Raw genomic sequence first — 24,979 nt, 5'->3', positions numbered from 1 at the left:
ACCACACTGCAAAACCCTAGACCAGCATCAAACTCAAAGACTCCCCTCAAACTCAGCTGCCCTCAGAAACAGTGTTCTGGTCAGAACCCACCTCTGTGGCTTGCTTTAAAGCTGCTCTTGTCAAATCTAACCAGAGGACAGCTTTGCCCATGCTAAGACACCACAGGGATGGGGCCTTTGGATCACTTCTTCCACCCAAATCCACAGCTGCCTCACAAACCATCTGGGACAAAGCCTCAGACTTCAGCATTAACCCTTCTGTGGTCAAGAAAGGCAGGAAAAATCATCACAAGGGGCCTCCTATTCCCTTTGGTGCTGGTCCGAGAGGGGCTCATTCCAGGCTTGCTCATACCCACCCACCAGACTTTGAGCACTTATTTTGCCTCAGTTTCCCCCTGAGGTAAAAGAGGGACAATGAAGGACACCCACTTCTGCATGCCAGAGGGTAATCAGAGGGATTATTTTCACTTCTCTCATTTTCTTACTCGTTGGATTAGGAAACAATGAGGAAACCCCGCGGAGCCGCACGTAGCATTCGGGCGTTAGTGCCCGGGTTACTCCTTTGTACAAAGCCACAAAGCAGTGGGATTTCTCCCCAGATTCTGGCTTTGGCTAAGAGGAGTCAGCACCACAGGGCCAGGCTGGGGGGGGTACTCCTGCACCTCCTCGAGGTGCACATTGTTTGCACTAGTGCTGTGCTCGCCCCTGCTTTCAGCAACGGGACGTTCGTTAGGAGCCAGACAGCTGGACCGCGGCCCCAAACCGCAGTAGGAGATGACTAATGCGCGTCATTAGGAATTATCTGCACAGAACCCCCACGCACTCCGGGTTATTCAGCAATCAGACAGAAAGCGGTTTGTCTGGGATTGCCCCCTTTCTCCTTTCGGGGGTGGAAGGTACAACATACCCCGGTCCCCCCCGGGTCCTTGAGGCTCTTTTCCTCTGAAAAGGCAGGTACAGCATGTGAGCAGCGCAGAGGAGAGCAGTAAAAACATGCCTAGAAGGTTCACTGCTCCCTGTTGTAAGTACTTCTGGTTTATACAGCAGCAGAAATCATGGGTTTCAAAATGTTTATCTAAAGCCACCCACCTGGCAGGGAATAGCTTTATTTCTCATTGGTATTACCCTCTTCACACCCAAGTCAGCTCCACACACAGACAAGGGAAAGCCTCTCAAATCCTTGGGACTCCACTGCCTTTGCCACCTCTAGCCAAGGCTTTCCCAATCAGTGCTGCTCCCTCTTGGTCCCTTGTTTTTGCCCCCCAGGTGGGGAAGTCCCTGCAGATCTCCTCATAGAGACTCCCATCTTCAAGGGGATATTTATGGACCCCCATCCTATTCTCCAGATGTAAACTAGAGGTGATAAAGCCAAACACCTTTTAGGCTGCTCTAAGACCCAGAGAGAGCCCTACAACATGAGCTATATTTCATTGGATTATGAGCAAGCCTTGTCCTGCATCCAACTTGCCAAACAAAAGAGAGTCCAGAGGTAATTTACTAAAAGAACAACTTCTAGGTCAGTCTGACATTTGATGTAAATGGAAAAATGTTTCTTATGAATATTGGATTTAATTGCCATGGGAGAATTTGCCATCAAGATTCAGGTGGCAGAGGAGCTGCTGGTTGTCACCAGCTGTGACAGAGGCCACGCCAGCACTGACAACCAGCTTCACACTGCAAATTGCCAAGTGCTATTTATATAAATGAGGGGAAGTGCACAGAAATAGATGCAAAATTAATGTTAATGCAATTGCTCCTTTCTCCCTCCATGCTTTGGTTCAGGATTTCTTAATTCTTCGGGGTTTCCCTTCTTATCCCCCTCATCTTTTTTCTTAGTGATCACAATGCAGATGTTCATTCTGCTGTTTCCTCCTTCTCCCCTTCAGAGCAATTTCTATAAAAAATCTCCTTTGCTCAGTCCAGGAGACAACTTGAAAGGACTCTTTCCAGCCATGCCAGAGGATGCACGAGGAGCAACAAGATGGTAAAAGGAATAACAGAGGAATATGAGGGCAAAGGTTGCAGGAGGAATAATGTCAGAATGATCCCTCTGCTCCCAAAGAACGGCTCCACTTTAACTCACATGCAGAAGGAAAAGGGTGTCCCTGTCTATCTCTCTGCCATTTTCCCACAAAACAGAGAGGCAGGACAACGTAGTGCCTGACACACCTGACCAGGACTCAGGAGATTCCAGCCATCACATCTGCTGCCAGCTGCCCAGGCAATCCAAGAGAGGAAAATCAGCCACATCATGCTCTTCTCATTTTCAGATTGTCCTACCACAAGGCACTACACATTCAGAGGCTCAGCCTCAGTCCTAAACTCATTTGTAAGGAAAGCAAACTAAGAAAAGAAAGATTTGCAATTTGCCAAGGGATGTTCATTTCCTAAGACGATCTGACGCAAAACCATCGATATTTTGGGGAAGAAATATTCTGGAGCACAAACCACCACAGACTGCTTTCTTGTGTGGCCCAGGCCTACCAGGAATACTGTCTGGCAGGCTTTGAATTTCAACTTCTGTCAAGAGAGCACTAAGAAACCCCTCCAGGAGACAGGAATGAGATAGCATTTCGGTTGTGTTTCTCTGTGGACCAAAAAGCTGCTGCAAGCCACAAAGAACTGGCTAGTTAGCCAAGACATTCTTGTTCAAAAGTGTTTTTCACTGGAAATTTGGAACACTGACTAAAGGATTCCCATGCCTCAGAAAAGCATTTTTCCACAGAAAAGGAAAGATTATTATTATTATTAATTGGACAACTGAACTTCCAGACCCAAGTAGTTCTATGTGAGCGTGTTCCTGCAGGGCCTCAATAGAGGTGCCAGCAATGAGATGATCAAGAGGACATTTTAAGACCTAAATGCCCCATGTCTCACTCCCTCTCCAAAAAGGGAGACTGTGCAGGACATCCTTCAGCCCAACCAGCCAACCTGATCAGAAGAAAAAAATAAAAGAGAAAGAAAAGGGAACACCAAGTACCAAAGGAACAACAAATCACTGGCAGGACGACAGCATTGCCAAAGCAATCTCTCCCCCACATCAATTTCTGTCCTAAAAAACAAGGAAAAAAAATCCCCAAACAACTCGATTAAAAGTTTCTGAGCTGCAAACACGAACCAAGTCCCGGACTAATTCCACCTACTTTGGCCACTCCCCACCTCCCAGACTAGACTCCCGTCGTCCCACGAGCCAGACTTGTTCCAGCTAGTCCAATTTAGTGAAGCAACAATTCAACATCCTCCAACGCCCTTCATCTCGTGGGGCCTGTTGGTCTGAACCCTCAGCTCCGGATGCGCGAGGAGAGTGGGATGCTGACTATCTGCATCTCCTCCATCAGAGAGCTCTGAGTAACACTGAGCACACAGCTACAGCTGCTCCACTTGTGGATGAAAGGAAAAATCGGAAAGGAGGCAATTGTTTTTCCAAGCATCAGCGCTGTAATAAGAAGGAAAGTTTGATTCCCAATATAATAAAATTACACTCAAGTGGCAGCCAACTATTCGAAAGCTGATATCAGAGCACCAACTCTGCTGGTGATTTATAAATGAAGATACAGAGTGGGTGGGTTGTGGATATGAAGATTCATTGCAAGATGTCAACTTTATGAAACTTCTGCAGATATTCAGTCAATGAAAACCATTATTCTCCTTATTTTTCCACAAGTTATCTGGCTAACTGTGCATCTGCAGCATTTACAGCACAGTTCTCAGATGTGACAGCAGGGATTTTCCCCTCATTGTGCAAAAACAAGTATGTCATTTACGAGAGGTCTAAAAAGCTTTGCTGCCCTGAAAGCAACCCGAGATGGCTCAGTATGGTCCCCACCCATCAACGTGCAGAAAATGCTGCCCTTGGAGCCATCCAAGGCTGCGCTGGGTTTTCTGCTTCGCCTGCAGCTGCAGAGGAGCCAGCTCCGAATTTCTCTGGTCAGTCCTGTAAACATCTTGGACTTATTTCAGCATGAGATGAACACAAGTCCAGTGATTCAACTTGGACAGCTGCTACCGCCAGGACAACACACTTTGAGACAAGACATGCTACGTGCGCACGTGTTTTCGTCTGCATGTGTCTAGGAAGTCTAGAGGGATTCGGGATAGGATTTTTCCTCTCTGCATGCAGAGCTCTTTGTTTGTAGCACAAGTGCCATTAAAAAAATGCATGACGACAGTAAATGACAATTTGTTTTCCTCCTTGCTGGGCATTCAGCAGTTGCAAAGTCGGCTGCAAGCTTATTCTAAGCCACAGCACTAGAAGTGGAATTCCTAGTGGATCTGCTCCCATGCTTCTCCAGCAGCTTCCCAGTCCTCTTAATTTTTGTCTCCCTTTTTTTCTTGCTATTTTGACAACTCAATTGATTTCTTCACAACTTTCATGTTCGCGTAATATTTGTTCCATACACAAACAGGCTATTAAATCCAACTCAGCTATTATATCAATGTCAGCAAATAATTTCCGACATTTCTCAAGGGACAACGTTTTTGTTCACCAAAACAACTCTGAATGTGCAACAGGGCCAAAATGTTTGGGTTTAGGAGTGTAAAGATAAACACCAGTAATTAATAATTAAACACTTTATATAAGAATGACATTATTCCTCCCCAAAGAGCCTGGGTGTCTACAGCTCAAAGTTGGCAGTCTGTCTTTCAAATATCTGAAGTCAAATGTGCACATAATAAGTATTGTATTTCATCAATGCTGTCAGTACAAAACATTTGACTTATCCAAGTCTTAAAGCTGCACAGACTGCAACAAGTTCTACTACTTTCAGTGTTAACCAACGGTTAAAAGTGCCTTGAGGTGGGAATTGAGCTTAAAACCCAGTTTCAGGCTGTGTTGTTATATTTTTTAATTATTTGGGGCACTGCCCTTCTCTGCTCCTCTGTGATATGGGGATGCCTGTAACTTCCTTTCAGCTCTTCAAAAAGAGAACCTAAAGCTTATGCCTTGGTGAAATTACGGTATTTCTGATGTACTAAGGTCCTGCAGCACTTGTTAACTTCAGTTCTAACATTTAAACTGCACTACCAGCATGGCAAGCACCATGCCCACCTCTTCGGTCTGTTGGAATTTGAGGTAGAATCAAGCAATGCCTTACCTGTTTACTGCAGTGGACACTGGTTTTATTCCTGTTGTTGTCCAGCAGCCCCCCACATTTGCCCAACGCTGCCAAATCCTTCATAATAGAGTTCAGAGCTTCTTCTTCATCTGCAAAAGAAGATGAGACAGCTGAAGTGTGGAAGGCAACCTCCCCCCCAGAACTACAGAGTAAAAGCACAGCATTGCAAAGACAAGCTTTCAATCCAAATGGATCAGGAGCCACGATGTCAAGCCTTCCTTTTAAGAGAGACGTTCCAAGGCATTCCAGCTCATGGTGCCTTGGAAATACAGGTTCTTCACCACTGGTGAGCCAAATCCTCAGATCTTATTGCAGCCTTTCAGTACCAGAAGGGGGCTTACAAGAAAACCGGAGAGGAAATCTTGACAAGGGCAAGTAGTGAGTGACAGGACATGAGACAATGTCTTTAAACTGACAGAGGGTCAGTTTAGATTAGATGTTAGGAAGAAATTTTCCACTGTGAGAGTGGTGAAGCCCTGGCACAGGTTGCCCAGAGAAGCTGTGAATGCCCCATCCCTGGAAGTGTTCAAAGCCAGGTTGGATGGAGCAGCCTGGTCAAGTGGAAGGTGTCCCTGCTCATGGCAGGGGGATTGGAACTGGATTATCTTTAAAGTCCCTTCCAGATCCAGTTTTTGTGGTGTATGGTGGTGCTCTGCAGGACAGAAACCTTTCAGGATCCAGAAAGCTCATGGCAGCAGATGATGGGGTACAACACAGTTCTTCATCTCTTCCTTTCCTCCCTCTTCATTAGGGGTGCTCAAGAACCACAGAATGATTTTCAAAACCAGAGGCAGGAAGAAACCATGGGAGAGGGCAAGGAATTCATAAGAAGAGATAAAGTCAGCAATGCTGGATAGAAGAAATCAGAGAACTTTGAAGGACCCATTCACTCTGAAACCAATCTCCTCCTTTTCAACACTTTTCCATCTGTGCTTGTGGCCTCTTAAAGCAGCTCTGAACTGTGACACTGCAAAATACCAACCACAAGCTCTAAGAGCCCTGTCAAGACCTAGGGCAGGGCACACTCCTTAGGAGGGTGTGAGAACCCACTGCACACTCCATGTTTGTGATATACCCAAGACAAATATTAGGCACGTGCAGCTATTACTGTAAAAATACAAATACAGCTACAAATTTTGTCTAAAAGCAAGTGTCTCCAGGGACAGAACCACCCCTACACCGAGCCAGCCTGCAGATTTAACTCAAAGTCCACAAATATGTGAAAAATTACAAAAATTGTATGAAATCAGACAGGACCAGACCCAAATACTGAGGATCTTTCCCCAGGGAGGTGTATGTCCTGGATCCTCGTACTCAGATACAATACCATATCCTCTTTTTCTGCTCCTCCTGCTGGGTTCTGTCAGGACTGAAGGCGTGGAAAAAAAAAAAAAGATGTGAGAAAAAGACTCATCATGCATGCTGTGCACCCAGAGCCATCTCATTAAAGAAATAAGGGGGAAAACTGGGGGAAAATGTTTAAAATCCAGTGTCACTTTCATTTTATTGCTCAGAAATGAGCTCCAATGCCTACATCAGACTATTAGGAAAGTGCCTACATTTTCCTGTACACAATGTGTGTGCATGTATATTTAGTATATAAACAGATATCTATGTATCAATATTAAATACACAATTGATAAAATAATAAAATTCATACCAAAGTACATTAAAATACAATTCCTTTTCCTTTCCACATTTCCCTATTTACTAAAAACACAGGTATGTTTTTCCAAAGGGGTGGCAGGGAGAGCAGCCTGAAATGCCACAAGAAAACACTCAAGAAAAAGATAATTTTCAGTTCTAGTTCAGAAAAAAAAAGCCAAAACAAACAAACAAACGAAACCCAAACCCACAACAAGAGTATCCCCATAGTTTGGGTTTAGGGTATTTTTCTTTTCTCGTTGTTGGTTTGGTTTGGGTTGCCTTTTTTTTTTTTTTTTAAAGACCTCTGGGACACACACAGTTTTCCATACAGATTTTGTGGAAAATACCCGACACAAAAAAAAAAAAAAAAAAAAAAAAGAAGAAGAAAAAAAGAGTCTTTTTTTCTTTTGGTGGGGGGAGGGAAAGAGGGGAGGGACAAGCTAAAACAAACCTACAAAACAAAACCCCTTACGCTGCCCTCCAGGAATTTTCCACCAAAGCCCTAATCTCTGCAATGCCCCTCGCCCCCTTTCTTTTTTTCCAGCCCGAGTGACAACAAAAGTTTCCTGAACTTTTTTTCCTGACACAAAACACAATCCATAAAGTCACGGGCAAACAGAGCTTCAACAGGCAGAGGCAGAGCCAGGCTTTTGCTACCAAAACCACCCTATTCACCACCACTCTCCCAATTCCAAACCTCCCTGGCCAGGCCCGGCAGCATCTTCAAAGAGATTCATCTCTGGTTAATCCACCAAGGATAGTCCAGAACTTGCCCCAGGGAGGGACAGCAGGATTTGATGGAGGGAAATAGTAATAATAATAACAAATAATAATAAACCAACAAACAGAGACAGAGTAATTTCAAAGTTTACTGGAGTGGCTGTAAAGCCACTTATCTCCATCCCAAGAGAAAGATCTGCAGCCCCCAAAAGTTGGCCCAAGCTCCCCACAGACCACTTGTGACAAGTTGTTTACCAGAGGGCAAAGCAAGGAAGGCCAATTTCCCTTGGCCTTATGTGTTCTTCTTAAACACCAAGGAGTTTCCAACGTCTAGGAAAGGTTTGGTTTACGTGACACTGCCCTTAAAGCAATAAATGAGTCTTTCTCCTTTACCTACCCATCATTTTTGCCAATACTTTTTGCAACACAGTCTTTCGAGTCCATCAAACACAGGTTTAAAAATTCCTACTGCTGCAAGTCCAGCTGCATCACTATGGAAGTCACATTTCTGAGGAAGTCAGGCTACACATCTCTGCCAGAAGCGACCTTTTGCATCTCTCCCAGCATAGCAAAGCAAGGAGAATCCACTCCCTTTCAGTAACTGCCTAAATTCAGCCAATTTTCAGAAATACCCAACCATCAACTGAAGCAGCCAAGAACCAGTGGTGTAAAACTGGGCTCCAGCTGCCCTAAATCAGTTACTGAAAGAAAAAAGAAAAAGAAAGAGAAGTCATTTCTTGTATTTGACTGTCAACTCAGCATCTTTGTTCCTCTATCTACTAAAAAGCCAATGCAAAAGAGCATTCTGAAGAGCATTTGAGGATTTTTAATCATAAAACATGGGTGTTACTTGTCCAAAAAAACCCAAAATACACATCTGCGCCATCACTGCTACAAAATAAGGTAAGAAAATTTCTCTTTATATGAGCAGGAGAGGTTGTTTTCTACTGCTGGAGTGCAAAAGAACATGACTTACACACAAGAAGAAATACAGTATTTCCTTGAACGAACGTATTTATATGTGCTTAAGTTTTTTTTAACCACTTTTAACAGTGTGTTTTTAGTCCGAGAGAGCTGCAATTTCAGAGACACGATGACCAAAGCCTCAACTGTTCAAAACAAAAACCCCCACACCATGGTTTGAAGCAACTTCTGAGCAGGAGAATGATTTGCATCATCGGTTGCAAAACCGACACTTCCCAGTCCTCTCCATGACAGCTTTGCACAGGGACTGATGCCTTCCAGACTAAACCTCTTGCCCATTCTAATTACTGCTCCTGGGGTCTCCAAGCTGACTCGCAAGAAGGGTGGAGAACTTTGTTCCATGGAAATAAGCGGCCAGCTCAGCCAGTTCAGTCAAAATTCAAACAAGCACTGGAGCTAACTGGATAATTAAAGCCAAATGACACTCCCAAGCCCTTCCAGAGAAGGGGGTGTCACAGTCTGCTTGTTCTCCATTTGGCTCAGTTTGAGTGAGGAGTGGGTGCAGGATGGACGGCTCTCCCAGGGGCAAAATGCCAATCATCAGGAATCCCAGGCCCAAGGGACAGGCAGGATCAAGATTCTCCTTTTCTAGCCCTGGCAGGGCTCAAGTTTTCTTCAGCCTTGTGAGAAGGCAGCACTGAGACTGCACAGCAAACACCTTCCCAGGCTTTGCCATGGCTCCAGAACAAAACAGCTGCGAATTGCACACCACCAGTGAAGTATCCTCAGCACTTGGATGGACTTGGAGACTCGTGGAAACCCTTTCACAATGTGAGCACGTTCTTGCTCCTGAGCAACCTTCTGGCCCAGCTTCACTCTTGCACCATTTTGTACAAATTCACTTAAGGTATTGTAGGTTGACAGGATGAATTGTTCAATGATGTCTGCTCTCTACCCAGAACACATATAAACAGGATTATTTTTACCATGGAAGATCAGGACAAAAAAAAGCTGATTACAGAGACAGCAGAAATGAAACATAAAAACAAATTGTGTTTAGTACTGTCCCTCTGTCCCTGGTGTCTCTTCTTCCATCCTCAGTTCTGTCTTTATTTTCAGCTATTTCTTTCAGTAGGAAACTCATTTCTTTCATCCCTACTTCCCACCAACACCCCGATTTTGTGCTTTTTAAATCATCTCCCTGAGACAAAGCTCATTTGATCATGCTGCCAGCCCATCCAACCAAGGACCACTTCCAACCAAGAATAATAGATGTCTCAAAGATATTAATTTCCCAGAGGTTTGGGGGCGGGGGGATATATCCATAGCCACGTTGAAGAGAGGAACACACAGAAGTAGTAAGCCAAGAGCACTCCCAGGAAGCAATGGCCAGTGGAGCTACAGTGGATATGGGAAGGTTGGGTTTATATTTTTATTAAAGCACAACTCATCCGTTTTGGCAGGATCTTATATCAAAACCAGAACACCTCCTTCTCTCATCAAGTTTTCAGTTCTGTGAGATGTTAAGACTCACAAGTCCCAGATTCACTAGCAATGCGAATCTGGAGCATTTGGCACTTGGCAAAATCAAAGAGCCAGAAGATGACACATCTCTCTGCCCTTCAGATACACGTTTCCGGTGCTGCTCCATGGCTCTGGTTCCAGAGTGCGTGAGGGAGAGAGGAACCTGGAGTTTCAGTCTTAGTACAGCCAGTTCGCTGCTCTTGGAGAAGGAAAAAATAAAACCCCACAAGGGAGAAATAGAAAGCCTGAAGGTCAACACGGACCACCCAAAACAATTCAAGAGTCCGGAGAGAAAGCAAATGAAGAAGGGACAAAGGAATAATTTAGCTGTGCTCAGATGGTCTAGACAGTGCTGTTATTGTTGGCTTCACTAATAGGTCATTACTAAGAGGCAGCTTACGGTAGTTCCATGAAGCTGCTTCCATCAACACTGTAAAAAAAAAAAAAAGGCACCAGCTGGATGGAGCCCACAGAAAGCCTGGAGAAGTAAAGCAGAGTCCTGTAGAACACGGTGAGTCCTGATCTCGGCCTCTCACACACACAGCAGGCAGAGTTAGGGACGGGAAGAGTCGGGGAAAAGTCCTGAGTGTTGCAGAAGGGAAGAATATTGTCCTGTGAGTCATTCCTGAGCACGGCTGGAGCGTGTGGCCCCAGGGTCATACCTTGTCACACACACCCTTCCTCCTGGATCCAGGGAAAAACCACAGACGTGGCCACTCGTGGCTGCTGAAGATCCCACTGTGCTTTTCACAGCCGTGGTGCTGATAGTCCAGTTGAGCCTTCCTGCCTGTGTAAACTCCAGCAGCTCCCTCCAAGGCCAGCATCCACCTCTCCAGAAGGAGATGCAACCACTGGGGATATCCCCAGGCAGAGGGAAGAGTCTGTGAGGGCTGAAAGGGGATGGAGGGAGCGCCCCAGAAATGCTGTCAGCTTCAGTAAAAGCCCTTTCAATAGGTGAGACTTTGAACATACAGTGACAAAAACACTAAAATGTAACATAGTGAAAAGAAATATGGAACCATGTGATGATGACACTGACAATCCTGACTTTGGTTTGCAGAGGCATCAGCCTTCCATTTTCTCTGGTTTTTGAAAATACATGGTTTTTTGATTGACTGGCATACAATATTTATCATTTATCAAAGAGAATCTGAACTGAAAGACAAGATTCACTCCCTCAGCATCACTCATTACCTGCAAAGGGCAGTCTCTGTCCTGATGGACTTTCAGCCACACTGTCAGAGGGAGAGAGAGATGAGCTGTTTTCTATATCTCATTTAAAGAACAGGAATCCATGACAGACAAAAAAAAAAAGCCTTGCTCAAGACCACATGAGTCTGCAGAGCTAAATACATCAATTCAGAAAGGACTTAACCTGATCCGGCCTTCCTGGCTGTATACAAGGACCACAGAAATTCATTTAGCAGCCTCTACAACCCTATCTTGACCCAGAATCACCAAACAGCCTCTTTTAGAGAGTCTTAGTCTAAAGAGCTCATGCACTTACTCCAATAACCCCTTTGCAACTAATACCTCAACACCAGTTTGACCATAGGTCACCTTGTATTCCACTCGTTAGATCTTGATATCCCTGTATCTTAGAGACCCCTCTATTAATAAACACTCCCCATCTTCTGCAGGTATTCACAGACTGCAACCTCATCCCCTTTTAACCCTTCTTCATGTAACTAAATGGAAATACATAGCTTCTGACACTAGAGTAATCCTTAATTAACTTCTTCAGCTTTCCAGGTGGTTTTTTTTGTTTTTTTTTTTTTCATGAAGACAAGAGGGAACATCAGAGAAGCACATTATGCCCAGTGGACAAAGCACCTTTCCATTTCTGTTTGCTATGTGAGCATGGGGTAGCAGGAAACTTGACCAACATGTACCAGTGAAAGTGCACATCTGCCAGACCAACAGCCACCTGGGTTGCCCACTGCCTTCATCAGAAGGTCAATGTCAGACCAGTCCTGGGTTTGCTCTCCTGATCCAGAGAACAGGAACAACACTCATCCATATGAAAGCCAGTGTCAAAGAACTTGCTTGTGAACATAAATGCTGCTCTTTTTCCAAAACCCAGAGGGGAAAAAAAGCTTGGAGATGAAGAGAAACCCAGGACTTGGAGTTTCTTCAGTAGCTGCAAACACTGTCAACAGGCACCCACTGCCACCAGGATTCAGCCAATGCACAAGATACCAGGGGCAGAGGTATCAACACAGCACAGACTTGATGATCTTAAGGGTCTTTTCCTGACTAAATGATTCTGATTCTAAACAGAGGGATCAATTATTAAATAAACAGTGTCACAGTGACTGTTTCAATCAATACTAGGAAGGAGACCCGTGAGCTAGAAGCTCAAGAGCCTGATTTCGACCACGACAGAAGCCCCCAAGCAAGCAAAGAAGGGACCCAGACACTCTGACAGGCAGGTAGAAATACTGCTTTGGAACTTAGCACCCTTAGAAGGGCTGTCTGTGAATGACCTGTGGCAAAACAGAACTGCTGCCTGCCTCCATCTAGTGAGAGATGCAGACAAACATCCACGTAAATTCAACCCACATGCACAAAGCATTTTGCCACTGTCTGGAGCCGTGTCCAGAATCTGATAAAGAGAAAAATTATCCAATTACCCTCCCCCAGTCCAGATTGCACTGCAGCAGACACACCAGTGGAGCACGTTCCCTTTGCAAGTCAGCAAAGGCTCACCAGCAGCTGGATCCTGCTGCCGTTCTCCCTCCTGCAACCCCACCCAAGGGATGCCAAGGTCACCCCTGTGTAGGGCTCAAGGGCAGGGCACAGCCCAGCAGGTCAAACAGAGCAATTATACAGGAGGAAGTGAGGAAAGACCCTCTTGATATGTAGGATGTCTTGGCAGGAGTTTGCTCACTGACGTCTTAAGCTTGGGATTCATAAACTCACACAGAAAACTCATGGTGTGAGGTGCTGGGGGTTCTTGAAAGCACATTTCTCCTTATCCAAGAACTATAATGCTAAAGGGTGCACCATGGGAGATTATTAATGCTTCACCTGACAAATCGTTGGTGAATCTTGCTCTCCATAAATTACATCAATTTGGACTTTTAATTGCACTTTTACAGCACAGTCAGTAACTGCTTTGTGAAAAGAAACAAAACCAAACCCATCAGAGGCTTTTGACAGCTACAGAAGTCCATCATGCCAAATGCCCAATAGAACATCTGTGGGTTATAGTGTCTCACAGATCCTTTTCTCAGGGGCAAAGCTGAGCTCCTGCCTCCTATTCCCCTTCTACCCCGTGCTATCCCTCAGGCTAAACATACAAATATTGGAAAAATTGCACAGCCAGATTGGAGATCATGTTTAGATCAAAAACAACCCTTCCTTTCGGACTGACTGGCATACAGCATTTATCATTTACCCCTTGCAAAAGGGGACAGAAATTAGTGCTCAGGAATGGGCTTAAAAAAAAAAGCTAAACCAGTTATTTTTAAAATGATAATTAGTAAAACTGCATATCACATATATAACTAAATCCAATCACCAGTGACATGACCCAGCCAGTCCCCAAAATACTCATGAACACAAACCAGCAAACACCTCCAACATAATCTAAACTTGCTAAGAGTCCAGTCACTTAATAAGAGCATCAAAAAAACAGCAAAAGAGATTAAACTGGAACATAAATTCATATGTTAAGGCATAGCCTATTTGATAGCCAGGGTGTGAGATCATGAAGAACTTCCACTGCTCTCTGAATTTCCCCAGGAAAAACCAAAAGCAGAGGCAGTGCTACCGGGACTGCACCTCAGCTCGGGAGAGGTGAGAACAATGCCCTTAAAACCCCGAAGTGATCAGCACCTTGCAAATACCAAAACCAAAACATTTGGAATGGCAAGTTTTATCACATGTGAAGGTTTCAGTGGTCAAGCCACAGATCACACAAGAAGTTTCTCCTGACGAACGCGAAGAGCTCGTGGCACAGCGCCGAGAGACCTGCCAGGGACTTCTGCAATGGAAAAGGCCTCGGGACTGAAAAGGTGTTTGGCTTAGCTCAGCGGGGAGGGAAAGCAAGGTTACGTCTGTGGTTCACCACAACCCTCCACTCCCAAAATAGCCATTCCTCTGACAGCGCCGCGCGCAGTAAAATTCCACGGGATCAGAGCCACTGGCAGAGCTTTCCCGTGCTCTGCAACACTCTGCCCTCCTCTGCGTCCTCATCCCCCTGCACACTTGTTACCACAGGTCCCCTGTACCTCCCTGCACACGCAGAGGCTGGTGAAGCCTGGATAAGAAGCCATTTTCCCCCGAGACACAGCCCATGCAACATCCTGACAGTCATTCCTTTCCTTCCCTCTCTCAGCTCTCCTCCTCCAGCAGCACAGGAGCTCAACCTGTGGAGGTCCAGCCGTGGCACCTCACACCCTTTAACCCTCCTTGGCTAATGGGGCAAATGTCTGGGTTAAAATCAGGTGGCATTTGATGCAGGGAAGATTTGCTGAAGAGGGCAGAGTTGGGGAAAACAGCAGCTGCCCCCCACATCCAGCCAGCAACTTGGATCCTGGAGCAGGAGACGTTGATGTTTTGGTAATAAACACACCAGGGTTTAGTGATAGAAAGGGTTTCAGTGCTCCCTCAGCTGCTCCTCATCAGACTTGTGCTCCAGACCATTCCCCAGCTCCTCTGCCCTTCTCTGGACTCACTCCAGCACCTCAATGTCTTTCTTGTACTGAGGGGCCCAAAACTGAACACAGGATTGAAGGTGCCTCAGCGGTGCTGAGTACAGGGGGACAGTCACTGCCCTGGTCCTGCTGACCACACTGCAGGAATAGGGCAGTGGGAATCAGGGCTTTCCTATAAAAGCACAGACTGCTGGCAAGGTAAGCCATGCTAAATCTCTGCCTCTTAGAATCACTTTGGATGGAAAAGATCCTTCAGATCTTGGACAAATGCACTGTTTCTCATTTGCTTTTGCAGATTAAAGTTAGTCCAGGAGAGCTGCAAGCAGGGCCTAGACCTCTAAAAAGCAAAATTAACCACATTTAAGAAAATTCTGCATGCCTGTAGCCCTGCTACTCCTCACCACTTCAAAGGTACTGGTTTCTCTCCCATTCCACAACAAACTTTCACAGCTTTTTTGCTAACCCTGCCCTTTGCTCCACAGACACTAATTCTCCTTCAATGGATTAACATAATTAAATTAAATTTGGGCCAATTTTTCCAGCAGTTGTCCTGCTAAGCCTAATTTTTTTTCCTTCTAAAGAAGGGCTTGTGTGCCTAAAAGGCAGCCTGGTTTTTTTCCACCTCTATCATTTTGGTCTAATAAAAGATATTACCTCTCCCCACAACCTGTACCTCTCTCTTGAGCACACTTGAAAGGAGAAAAATGTTTACCCAGAAAGAAATGTAGCTGGCAAGTTATTTCCCCTGGCTGCCTCGATACCTCTGAAGGTTATTTGCAGGCTCATAAAGAACCCTTTCTCCCTCCCAGCCCAGCTACTTCCAGTGCTCAAAGCCACAGCCCAGAGCCTGTGAACTCCTAACCTGTTGCTGCAGCAACGGCTGAAATGTCTCAGATATGATGCAGGTCCAGTCCCACATTTCCCAGGTTCCCAAAGCACCTGGCATGACCCTAAAATGGAGTCCTGGTGCAATGGGTACGATGCCAGGAAAGAGAGAAGGAGACACAGGCACCTTTTAACTCAGTCACCCCTTGACAATAACAAAACCTGAGCTAGAAAGCCGGGTGTGTCTTATCATAAAATAAAGTACTGCAATTCAACCTGAATTAATTTCTCATTAATAGCTCTCAGCATATAAAGAGCAAGTTAAGAGCAGTAAGGAAGTGAAGAGTAAAAACATTGCCTTAGATGGAGGAATGAGGAAAGCACAGCATGGGAGAGCTGAGATATCAGTGCCTGGGTGCACGGGGACGGGTCTGTTCTCCCCCAACAACTTGGGCAGTTCTCTCTGTTTCAACAGCCCCCCCAAAAAACCAATGAGTTGGAGTTAAGTGGCCAGACCATGGCTGTGCAAACAGGCCCCTTCCTCCTCCTGCAAACTGCTGTGGCTTCTGCCAGCCCAGCCTGCAGTCATCTTCTCCAAACACACGCACTCTGTCAAGGCAATGCTATAAACAAGCATCGTTCTCCCATATCCCACACCTCAGATGACCTTTCTGCTGAAGCAAAAGCCACACTCACTCCAGCAAAGCACTAAAGAGTTTTGAGTTACATGTACATATACAGAGCAGAATAGATCAGCCTTCCCGGAGTTTTTATCATCAGGAACACACACGAATGCACACGGCATTCCATAACCACAACTAAAAACACTTAAATCGTTTTAAAACAAAAAGAATAAAAATTAAGCAACCAACAAGCTGGTGCTTTTTCTACCAACTCGTGTGGTTTTTTTTAATGTTACTTTTACTGTGATGTCATGTTTAAACACAGCAATTTTTAACACCTACTGGCTGTGATCTTTGCACTGTGTTGTATTGGAGACATGGACACATCTTTAAATTACAAAGAGGTCTTGGAGAGGTGGCAGATGGGAACATGCTGTGAGCTGAAGGAATAAAAAGACCCAGTGCCAAGGACTTAGGGTGGTCCCAAGCTGGCACATGTAGAGAGACTGTCTTGGACCTGCAGCAGCACCGGGATCCCACAGCTGCACAGGGCTGGTCCACGCACTGCATGACACAGAGAAACTGCTCTGTCAGAGGTGCAGCCCATGGAGACGCCAGAAGTCCCCACTTCCCGTCTTGTGGTCTCCAGACAAGGTCATGCAACTTCCCTAGAACGTGTCTCGGAGTGAACAGGCCTATGCTGAACTTTGAGGCACTGAGCAGACTATAAATAGGATCCTAGGAAGAAAGGTAGACCTGGAACGTCAGAGATCACATCATCCAACACATCTCTGTGGTCTGTCAGAGGGGAATCAGTGACATAACTGCATATTCCCTGCACTTCCCTTGAAAATGCTCCCTCATGCCAATGAGGGGTAAGGAAAAGGGGGAGAAGTGAAACTAATTAACCCTCAAAATTTTATCCCAAATTTATGTGCGTCAGCAAAGCTGTTGCAATGATTCTTTGACTAACAAGCTCTACTTGGAGACACACATCACTTCACTCATCTCATCCCGACAGTCAAACCATAGAGCAGACTCAGGACCACAAGATGATCCTTTCTGGATGCAGCCTGGCAGATCTAACCAGATCTAACACAGGTGTTGATGCTGTCAGTGATGAGCTATAGCAAGGACATCTGCGGAAGGGGGACACGCACAGCACCTTCCATCCACACACAAGCCCAAGTGTATCTGCAAACCTGCACAAGACTTCTGTTGATTCAGCTCCTATTCACAAAGAAAAAAAAAAAACCAACCAAGTGCCTTGCAAAAGGGTGTTCTCTTCACTGCAGAGTTCCCAGAATTAATGCTGCCCCAGCGTATCCATATTCTGTTCACAGCTGGCAGGCTCTAGGCACCTTGAGCAGGTTCTATCAATCACTTTCTGCACAAGGAGTCATCAAATTGACAATCTCCTGGGAATTGGACTGGAGCCAGCAACTCCTTCCCTACTGGTGCTCAGAGTGAGTCTGAACTTTCCTTCTCAAAAAAAACCACATCACATTGACAAACGAGTGGCTTTTGCCTTCAAAGTGAAAATGTTTCTAAAAAATTCTGGGGTTTTTCAACAGGGATTTTAAACTGAAATTTGTCATTCTTTACACTGGAGAAGCAGGTCTGGACTTTCTCTTTCCTTCCCTTTTTTTTTTTTAACTTAGCTTTAAATTAGTTGTCTCCCCACAAAATCTCTCTTCTGGGTAGCAGAGAAAGAGCAAAAAGAACAGAGACATAAAGCCAGGATAGGGTAAGTACCACTCTTGTCCTTTCTCCATGAGGGAGAACAAACAATTAAGGTGTGGCAATGGCTTCACACTTCTCATTTTTTAAATTCAAACCAGTATCTAATTCTGAATCATGTTTCTACAAGGCTTTTTGTAAGGACAGGACAAGGAGGAACGGCTTCAAAGTGACAGAGGGAAGGTTTGGATTAGATATTAGGAAGAAATTCTTCCCTGTGAGGGTGGTGAGACCCTGGCACAGGTTGCCCAGAGAAGCTGTGGATGCCCCATCCCTGGAAGTGCTCAAGGCCAGGTTGGATGGGGCTTGGAGCAACCTGGGATAGTGGAAGGTGTCCCTGCCCATGGCAGGGGTGGAACTGGATGATCTCTAGTGTCTCTTCCAACCCAAATTCTGTGATTCTGTGATTCTAGCATGTTTGCAAGGACAATCTCTAAATTCACACATATTCCCCCCCATCTCCTTTTATTTTATTATTTTTAAAGCACCATTTCAACCATCCCTGAAAAGTTTCGGGTCAACTTGCATAAATGCTGCAAATGTGCAAGTAAAGTGCTCAGTTTCAACCAGGACTTTTCCAAGATCTCTTCTCATTTCTTGGGTCACCAGGTCAAGAAGCCATTTCAGGAGATAAATTTAGGCTCCTCTGTAATCTGCCTCTTCAGGTGAACGGAAGAAGACAATTCAAGCTCAATTAGCTCCATGTGTTAATTGACACTGACAGTCCTGTGAGGCAGAACCTGGCCTTGTTCTTCAGTCTGCTGAGCTTTCTCTTCAGCACAATTAAAGCAAAGGAGTAGAAACCCCTGCAGTTGCTGGAACTGCTACTGCCTGACAAAATGGCTTGTAGACCACTTTGAAATTGGTTCTGTGGTCAGTGTTCATTCTTGGGGCTCCCACACTTATCACCTGCTCATGTGAGACAACAGCACTGATATGATTATTCAATAAAACAGAGAGAGTCCAGCCAAGTGATCCCAATTTCTAAAATGATGAGTTCTCTTTAGGAGAAAGTTCTTATCTATAGAGATAAGATCACAATCATTATGTACCCCCAGAACTACAAATAATTCCCACCTTAAAAAAGTTTCCCTCAGCACCACAGAGCATCTGATACACAACTACTCCAGCAGGACAGGGAGAAGGTGCAAGTAATCCAGGTCACTGATTAGAAAAGCAATATACTCAGGCTCTGGCTGAAACAGAAAATTCCTTGGGAGAACAGCTACAGGGAATGAAGATAGTCTGCATAGAAATACAAGGCAGCTGTGGAAAGAGGCTCCATCCAGAACACGACCCACCAGCTCACAATGACACTAAGAAGAGAATTTGTCCAATTTTGGCACCATTAAAATACAAAAAAAAAAAAAATTAGAAAGCAATCCAGCCAGACCATCTCAGAGATGTCTCCCACTCTTGCCATGCTTGGTAGTCCCAACCAAAATTAACAGGCTGCAGAAAATTAATTGCTTCAAGGGAATCCAGTTCTTACCCATCTTTCCATCTACATCAGGCCTCCATTCCACCGGTCCCAAACACTTGTACCTTATCCTCCGCTCTCAAGCATCCACCCTGTAACAAACACAGAGGTTACAGATTAATTTTGACATGTCAGTGGAGTCACTGTACAGGACTAATTTTCACAAAGCCTTTCCGACCCTCACCTGGGCTGGAGGAAAGAGGAGAGCCATTTATTTAGGAACTGAGACCAGGAGTCTGCCCTTCCCTACACACCCCAAAGGTAACACACTACAAACCTGGAACCTTAATGGTTTTAAAATCTTGGAGTAAACAACTTGTGCCATAGGCCTCCTTTCCATAAGCGCAGAACATTTTTAATATATTATATTTTAAATGTATTTTTACATTATTAATGTAACCTTAAAGTAATAGCATCTTCATCACATCACATTCCACAGCATCCCTATGGAATAAGACTCACTTGGGGAACAGACTGACAGCAGGACATGGAAAGACAATCCAAGAGGGAGCCTGAATCAAAGCAGAAACCTAAATTTAGGCCTTCCAAACACCAGCCAAGGCTCCTCAAGGTTGGACTCCCTTTCCTCTGATCACATGGGAAAAAAGCTGAATCTAGGCAGCTCTCAGCAGCACTGTATGCCCCATACATTCCTCATGGCAGGCATGTCCCTAGGAGCCCTTCCAGAGTTTCTGCCTTTTATCTGTCCAGTGCAGGAATAGGTTCAGCTACCTGCCACACTGCACTTAGCCAAACCTCTGCACCCAATAAGGCTTGGGGTTTTTTTTTGGTCACTGAGAAAGTAAAGGAGACCTGAGCATGCAGAAGCCAGTCCTGCTCCCTAGTGAAAAAACCCCTTATTTTAGACTGAATGAAAGCAAAACCCACCTAAAGGTGGGCACCTTTTAAGACAGAAAACATCAGCAAAGTCCACTTCAGCTGCCTGGTAAATCCTCAGATTTCCTGGTCACAAACCTGTGTGGCAGCAGAAGAAAAATGGAGAGACATCTCAAGTACCTCAGCAGACTTGCAGAGGGAGTAAGACATTCCCGTCCCGCAGTTACTGCAGGCTGCCCCAAAGCCAATGAGAGCCACGTGCTCCAGGACACCCACACAGACTGTGGAGAGTCACGCGTGATACACTGGTCAGAAACGGCAGGAAAAGGCACTTTGAAAATCTCCCAGCTCGGCCAAATCAATTCAAACACAGCAACAAATCCGAGGTGAACTGGGAACGATCACAAGTGCGGATTAAAACGATTCTCTGCAGCCCTGGCGCCTCGGCGCTGGCGAGCAGGGGGATACTTATCCAGCCTATTTTGAGAGAGACGAGCAGGAAGGGAAAGCGATAAGAGAGCAGCAGAGGCGGAGATGTTGTGTGCTGTTGTTCCTTCTGCTGCTGCAGCTTCCTCTCAGGACAGCACCATTCAGCCTAAGAACCCACAGCCACTCTGCTCTGTCCATTTGCCAAACAACCGAGGAGGCAAGGAAGTAACCAAAAGGCTTGGAAGGTTAAAAATCCTATCTTGAGGAGGAACTGGTCGGTCTATGCAGCGCTGAATTAAGAGAGAGCAGAAAACCAGCAAGAAAGCAGGGTAAAAAACTCCATATGATTATAACAAGAGCAGGAAACGGCCCAAATCTTCACTCTTGCTTTCAAAATTGATGCGACACTTCCAGCAATTAAGCTTTGTGCAGAGTTTGCACTGAGGGCCGTAGGCAGATAGCAGATTAGCTGTAAATTCCTGGGATAGCCCAGGTTAACTCTCCTATCAATGTAGTAGATTTTTCTAATGGCTTTCTGGAGACCTTCCAGACCTTTCCAATCCATATCTAGTCACAAAAACATGCCCCTGCAGGAACTGTGCAAACGAACCCTGGAAAAAACAGGTGACCTTTCCATCCAGCAGAGCCCTACCCTGTGCTGTTCTCCATCACCTCTGCCACAGCAAACCCCTGAGACCCCACTGCCCAGCTCTCGTGAGCAAACCAGCCCCTGCACACAGGGCAGGAAATCTCCATGGATACACGAGAGAAAAAAAGGTTTTCTGTTTTAGCAGATCTCTTCAATCCTGAGCACGGCCAGCCTTCAAACTGGACTGCAAACACTGGCGATTTCCGTGGCTTCCCAAAAATACATACCAGCAGCTTCCTGTTACAGAAGGACAAATTCCTGTTTCTAGTACAAATTCTGTCCTTTTATTATCCCTCTTAAAATAACAGAGGGGGAGGAAAAAAATAAGTGGGGGGAAAAAAGGAAAAATCCTTTTCCTACTCCAATGCAGTTCCAAGAAACTCCCCCCTTCTCCTACTAAGCTCCCTGATCAGAGCCTTCAAGTGTTGGCAATTTGCAACACAAACCAGTGAGCATCTGGGCTCCCACCTGCCACTGCACGGCTCCCACCTGCCACTGCACTGCTCCCACAGCTCACAGAACCGCTGTAAATCTACTCCAAATCTCCACTGCCAATCTCCCTGGCAGGCACATCCTGCCTGGGTAAGCAGGTCCTACACAAATGCCTCCTTACCAAGCAATGAGAGAGCTCAGCAACCTGTTGGTTCCCAGGGATGTTGAGGTGATGTTCTCGTCGTGTTCCAGGTTTGTGCCGTGCACTCAAGAGACTTTGCCTGCTCCTGTCTGCTCAGGAAACTGCTGGAAGTTACTGAACCTGCAGGAATCTCAGCGCAGGTGCTGCCATCTAAAAGCAGCTTTGGTTTGAATGAGCTGAGCTCAATTCTGCAGGCAAAGTGGCTCAACTTTATTACAGCCACATGAGTGCAGGTTATGAATTATCTACATGAGAGCTGCATGTAAGGTTATTAATCCACTTTGAAAAGTAATCCCAGTTCTTCCCTTTTCTTCCCATACTCCTGGCTGGGAATGGATTAAGCAAGACTGAGCTCAAGGGAGACAACAGTTCAGCTATGACGTGTCTGTATGACATGGAGTCACACATGACTCCTGCCTCTGTGCACCTAAGTTGCAGAAAGCAAAACAGAGGAAGAGAGGATGGAGAAGTGATTTTTTTTTTCCCCCCCTGGATGTAAGGGAGGACAAAAAAGGGACTAGAAGATTTACTGGGAGGAAGAATGTAGGATGCAGGGTTAGGAAAGCACTGGAGTCACCTGCAGTGTGCTATTGATTTGAAGTGGGATTTACAGTATCACCTGCCCCCAAAAGGACTCATCTTACCCCACAGAGGCCCAGCATCCAACATAAAACATGGATTCTAAGTCATGATGTCTTGCCACTACTGCAGCACAAGCAAGTGGCATCTACCTATGTCATTTATCATCCCCAGGCTTCCAGGGAAAGCAGCACCTACTTATTCCTGCCTCAGCACCACTTAACACTTCGGTTTGAAGGTGTAGGGACACACCACTGTAAAAAAAAAATAATAATAAGCCACAGTTGCCCCTGAAATAGGGCTCAGCTGGAAAGCTACTGAAACTAGCATTGCTAAAATTGGGACTTTCCTTGTTTTTTCAAGCAGCAGGGAACATGTTGGGCTCAGAGAGTTTAACAAGCAAGAGTCAAGCGGAAAAAATCTCTCCTTTTTAAGAGTTGACCACATTAACTTTCAGCAAGTTTCCGGGAGTCCTGCCAGAGCGCTGGAGTTTTGTATACTACGGAACTGTTAAAAATATTATTGTAAATGTTATTTTCAAAAAAGCTTCAGAGGCCAGGGCTGGGGTAGTGTTAAAAACAACAGCAAAGCAAATGAGATTGTTCTAATGGCGAGAATACAAACGTTATGTGTGCTGATAGCTCAGTCGGCCTGCAGGCTTGGCAAAGAGGGATTCAAATGCAAAGGGAGAGCAGTTGGAATATTACAGGTTTTCACTGATCACCCCAACCTCATCCTTATGGTTTTCTGCAGACAATATAGAACATTTGACCGTCTGTTCATAGAACTGCCCTGGAAACTGGATCCACATTTTGGGGATACACAATAGAATAGCTACATTTTGGTGCCACTTCAGACACGTAAGACCCTGCTCTCACGGAATTTTCCGGTCGGGTTTTCCAAAGGATGCACCATATGGGAACAGTCAAAAAGCAGAGTTTTAAGACTATAGATCTATGTAGATGTGGTACTTAAGGACTTGTTTTGGTGGCGGACTTGGCAGTGCTGAGTTAATGATCTTGGTGATCTTACAGGTCTTTTCCAGATTCTGTGATTCCATTGTTAATGGGCGTGCAACAGGTGTGTCTCCATGCCAGGTTTGCAGGTGCATCTCCCAAGAGGGCTCAAGGGACAAACTTCATGAGCCAAGATGAGGAGAAAAAAGCCTTTCCTGAGCCTGCACTGATCAGGCTGCTAAGCAAGAAGTGACACACATAGACCAGCACAGTGCCCTGGGAATTACATCCCATGAAACCCAACGAACAATTCTATAAGAATACCCATCAGTCGAGGTTTCTTCTCTCCATTTTTGTGTGCTACACCCCAAAACTGCTTAAGAAACTTTTCCACAACATACGTTGCTGTTGGAAGAGATCTGTGTTTAAGAGCCATGGTGCAGGATTCAGGATACCTTCAGTCAGTGACCCAGCCAGTGCAGCTGTACTCAACAGCTGCCTCTGGAGAAATATCTCCTGAGCCATACTCTTGACTTCAGCACAATGTGTACACAGAATAAGAGCTTTAAAACCTGCCTGACTCCTGCTGTTAACTTCCACTGCAGCCCTCTAAAACAGTCATTGAGATCTTAAATCCTCTCCTTTTCCAAATGACTTTGTAAATTAAATGTTCCAGACAGCATACTCTAGTAAGATATCATGGAATGGTTTGGGTTGAAAAGGACCTTAAAGCACATTACTTTTCAACCCCCTGCCAAGGGCAGAGACACTTTCCACTAGCCCAGGTTGCTCCAAGCCCTGTCCAACCTGGCCTTGGACACTTCCAGGGATGGGGCAGCCCCAGCTTCTCTGGGCAACCTGTGCCAGGGCCTCACCACCCTCACAGGGAAGAATTTCTTCCTAATATCGAATCTAAATCTCTCCTCTTTCAGTTTAGGGCCATTCCTCCTTGGCCCATCACTCCATGCCCTTGTAACAAGTCAGTCTCCAGCTCTCTTGTAGCCTCTTTAGGTACTGGTATTTTTCTCAGTTAGTTCATTTACTTGCTTTACAGGAATATTCCTTTTACCAAAGCCAGTGAAGTAATCAGTAATTTATACTGCCATATAAGATAGCTTTGATTTTCCATACAGATCTCAAAATTGTGGAAACACATACAAACAAAAAAGCAAATCAATGATTAGAAAGTACTGTTCTATCAGCAAAGGTCAGACAACACAGTCAGATTTATTTTACATATATCTATCTTCATCATGGCTGGATCTATCTATATCTATACATATAAAAATATAAATATATATGAGACAAGTCAAATCAGGCTCTGAAGTGACAAACTCTGAAGGATCCTCATCTCCTGCAACCCTGTACATTTGTCTCCCCAGATGAAGCTGAACCAGGATTATTTAAGCACACAGCCCTGCCTGTGAGGATGAAGGTCTGTAGCTAGAGGAGCACACTGCTCTGCATAATTTTCCCTTTTACAGGGCAAAGTCCTGTCCTCAGATAGTTCTCTGTGAACTTATAAATCACAGGGAAACCTTGATGCCAGTTACACCAACAGAAACCCTCTGATTCCAATGAACATTCCCCTCTAAGTGAGCACAGCAAAGGGGAAGGTGCATTTCTACATATAA

At 45.2% G+C, this 24,979-nt stretch overlaps 1 protein-coding gene across 4 annotated transcripts in view; it reads right to left on the bottom strand.

The window, feature by feature from the left end:
• LOC135404395 (mitogen-activated protein kinase kinase kinase 3-like) overlaps positions 1-24,979 on the bottom strand; it is an 85,374-nt gene that overhangs the window by 38,749 nt on the left and 21,646 nt on the right. For 2 of the 4 annotated variants that reach the window (XM_064639123.1, XM_064639142.1), the window contains exons 2-3: positions 19,274-19,353; positions 5,097-5,206 (exon numbers count right to left, since the gene is read on the bottom strand). In XM_064639123.1, coding sequence (XP_064495193.1) covers positions 5,097-5,206; positions 19,274-19,277 — 114 coding nt within the window. In that variant the 5' untranslated portion in view covers positions 19,278-19,353. Of the gene's footprint in view, positions 1-5,096; positions 5,207-19,273; positions 19,354-20,149; positions 20,170-20,278; positions 20,299-24,979 lie in introns of those variants that run through there. The other 2 variants (XM_064639135.1, XM_064639128.1) reach the window with 2 other exon arrangements.

Source organism: Pseudopipra pipra, chromosome 1 (genome assembly GCF_036250125.1).
Source record: "Pseudopipra pipra isolate bDixPip1 chromosome 1, bDixPip1.hap1, whole genome shotgun sequence".
Taxonomy (NCBI): Eukaryota; Metazoa; Chordata; class Aves; order Passeriformes; family Pipridae; genus Pseudopipra; species Pseudopipra pipra.
This window is presented reverse-complemented; position numbering and strand designations above follow the sequence as displayed.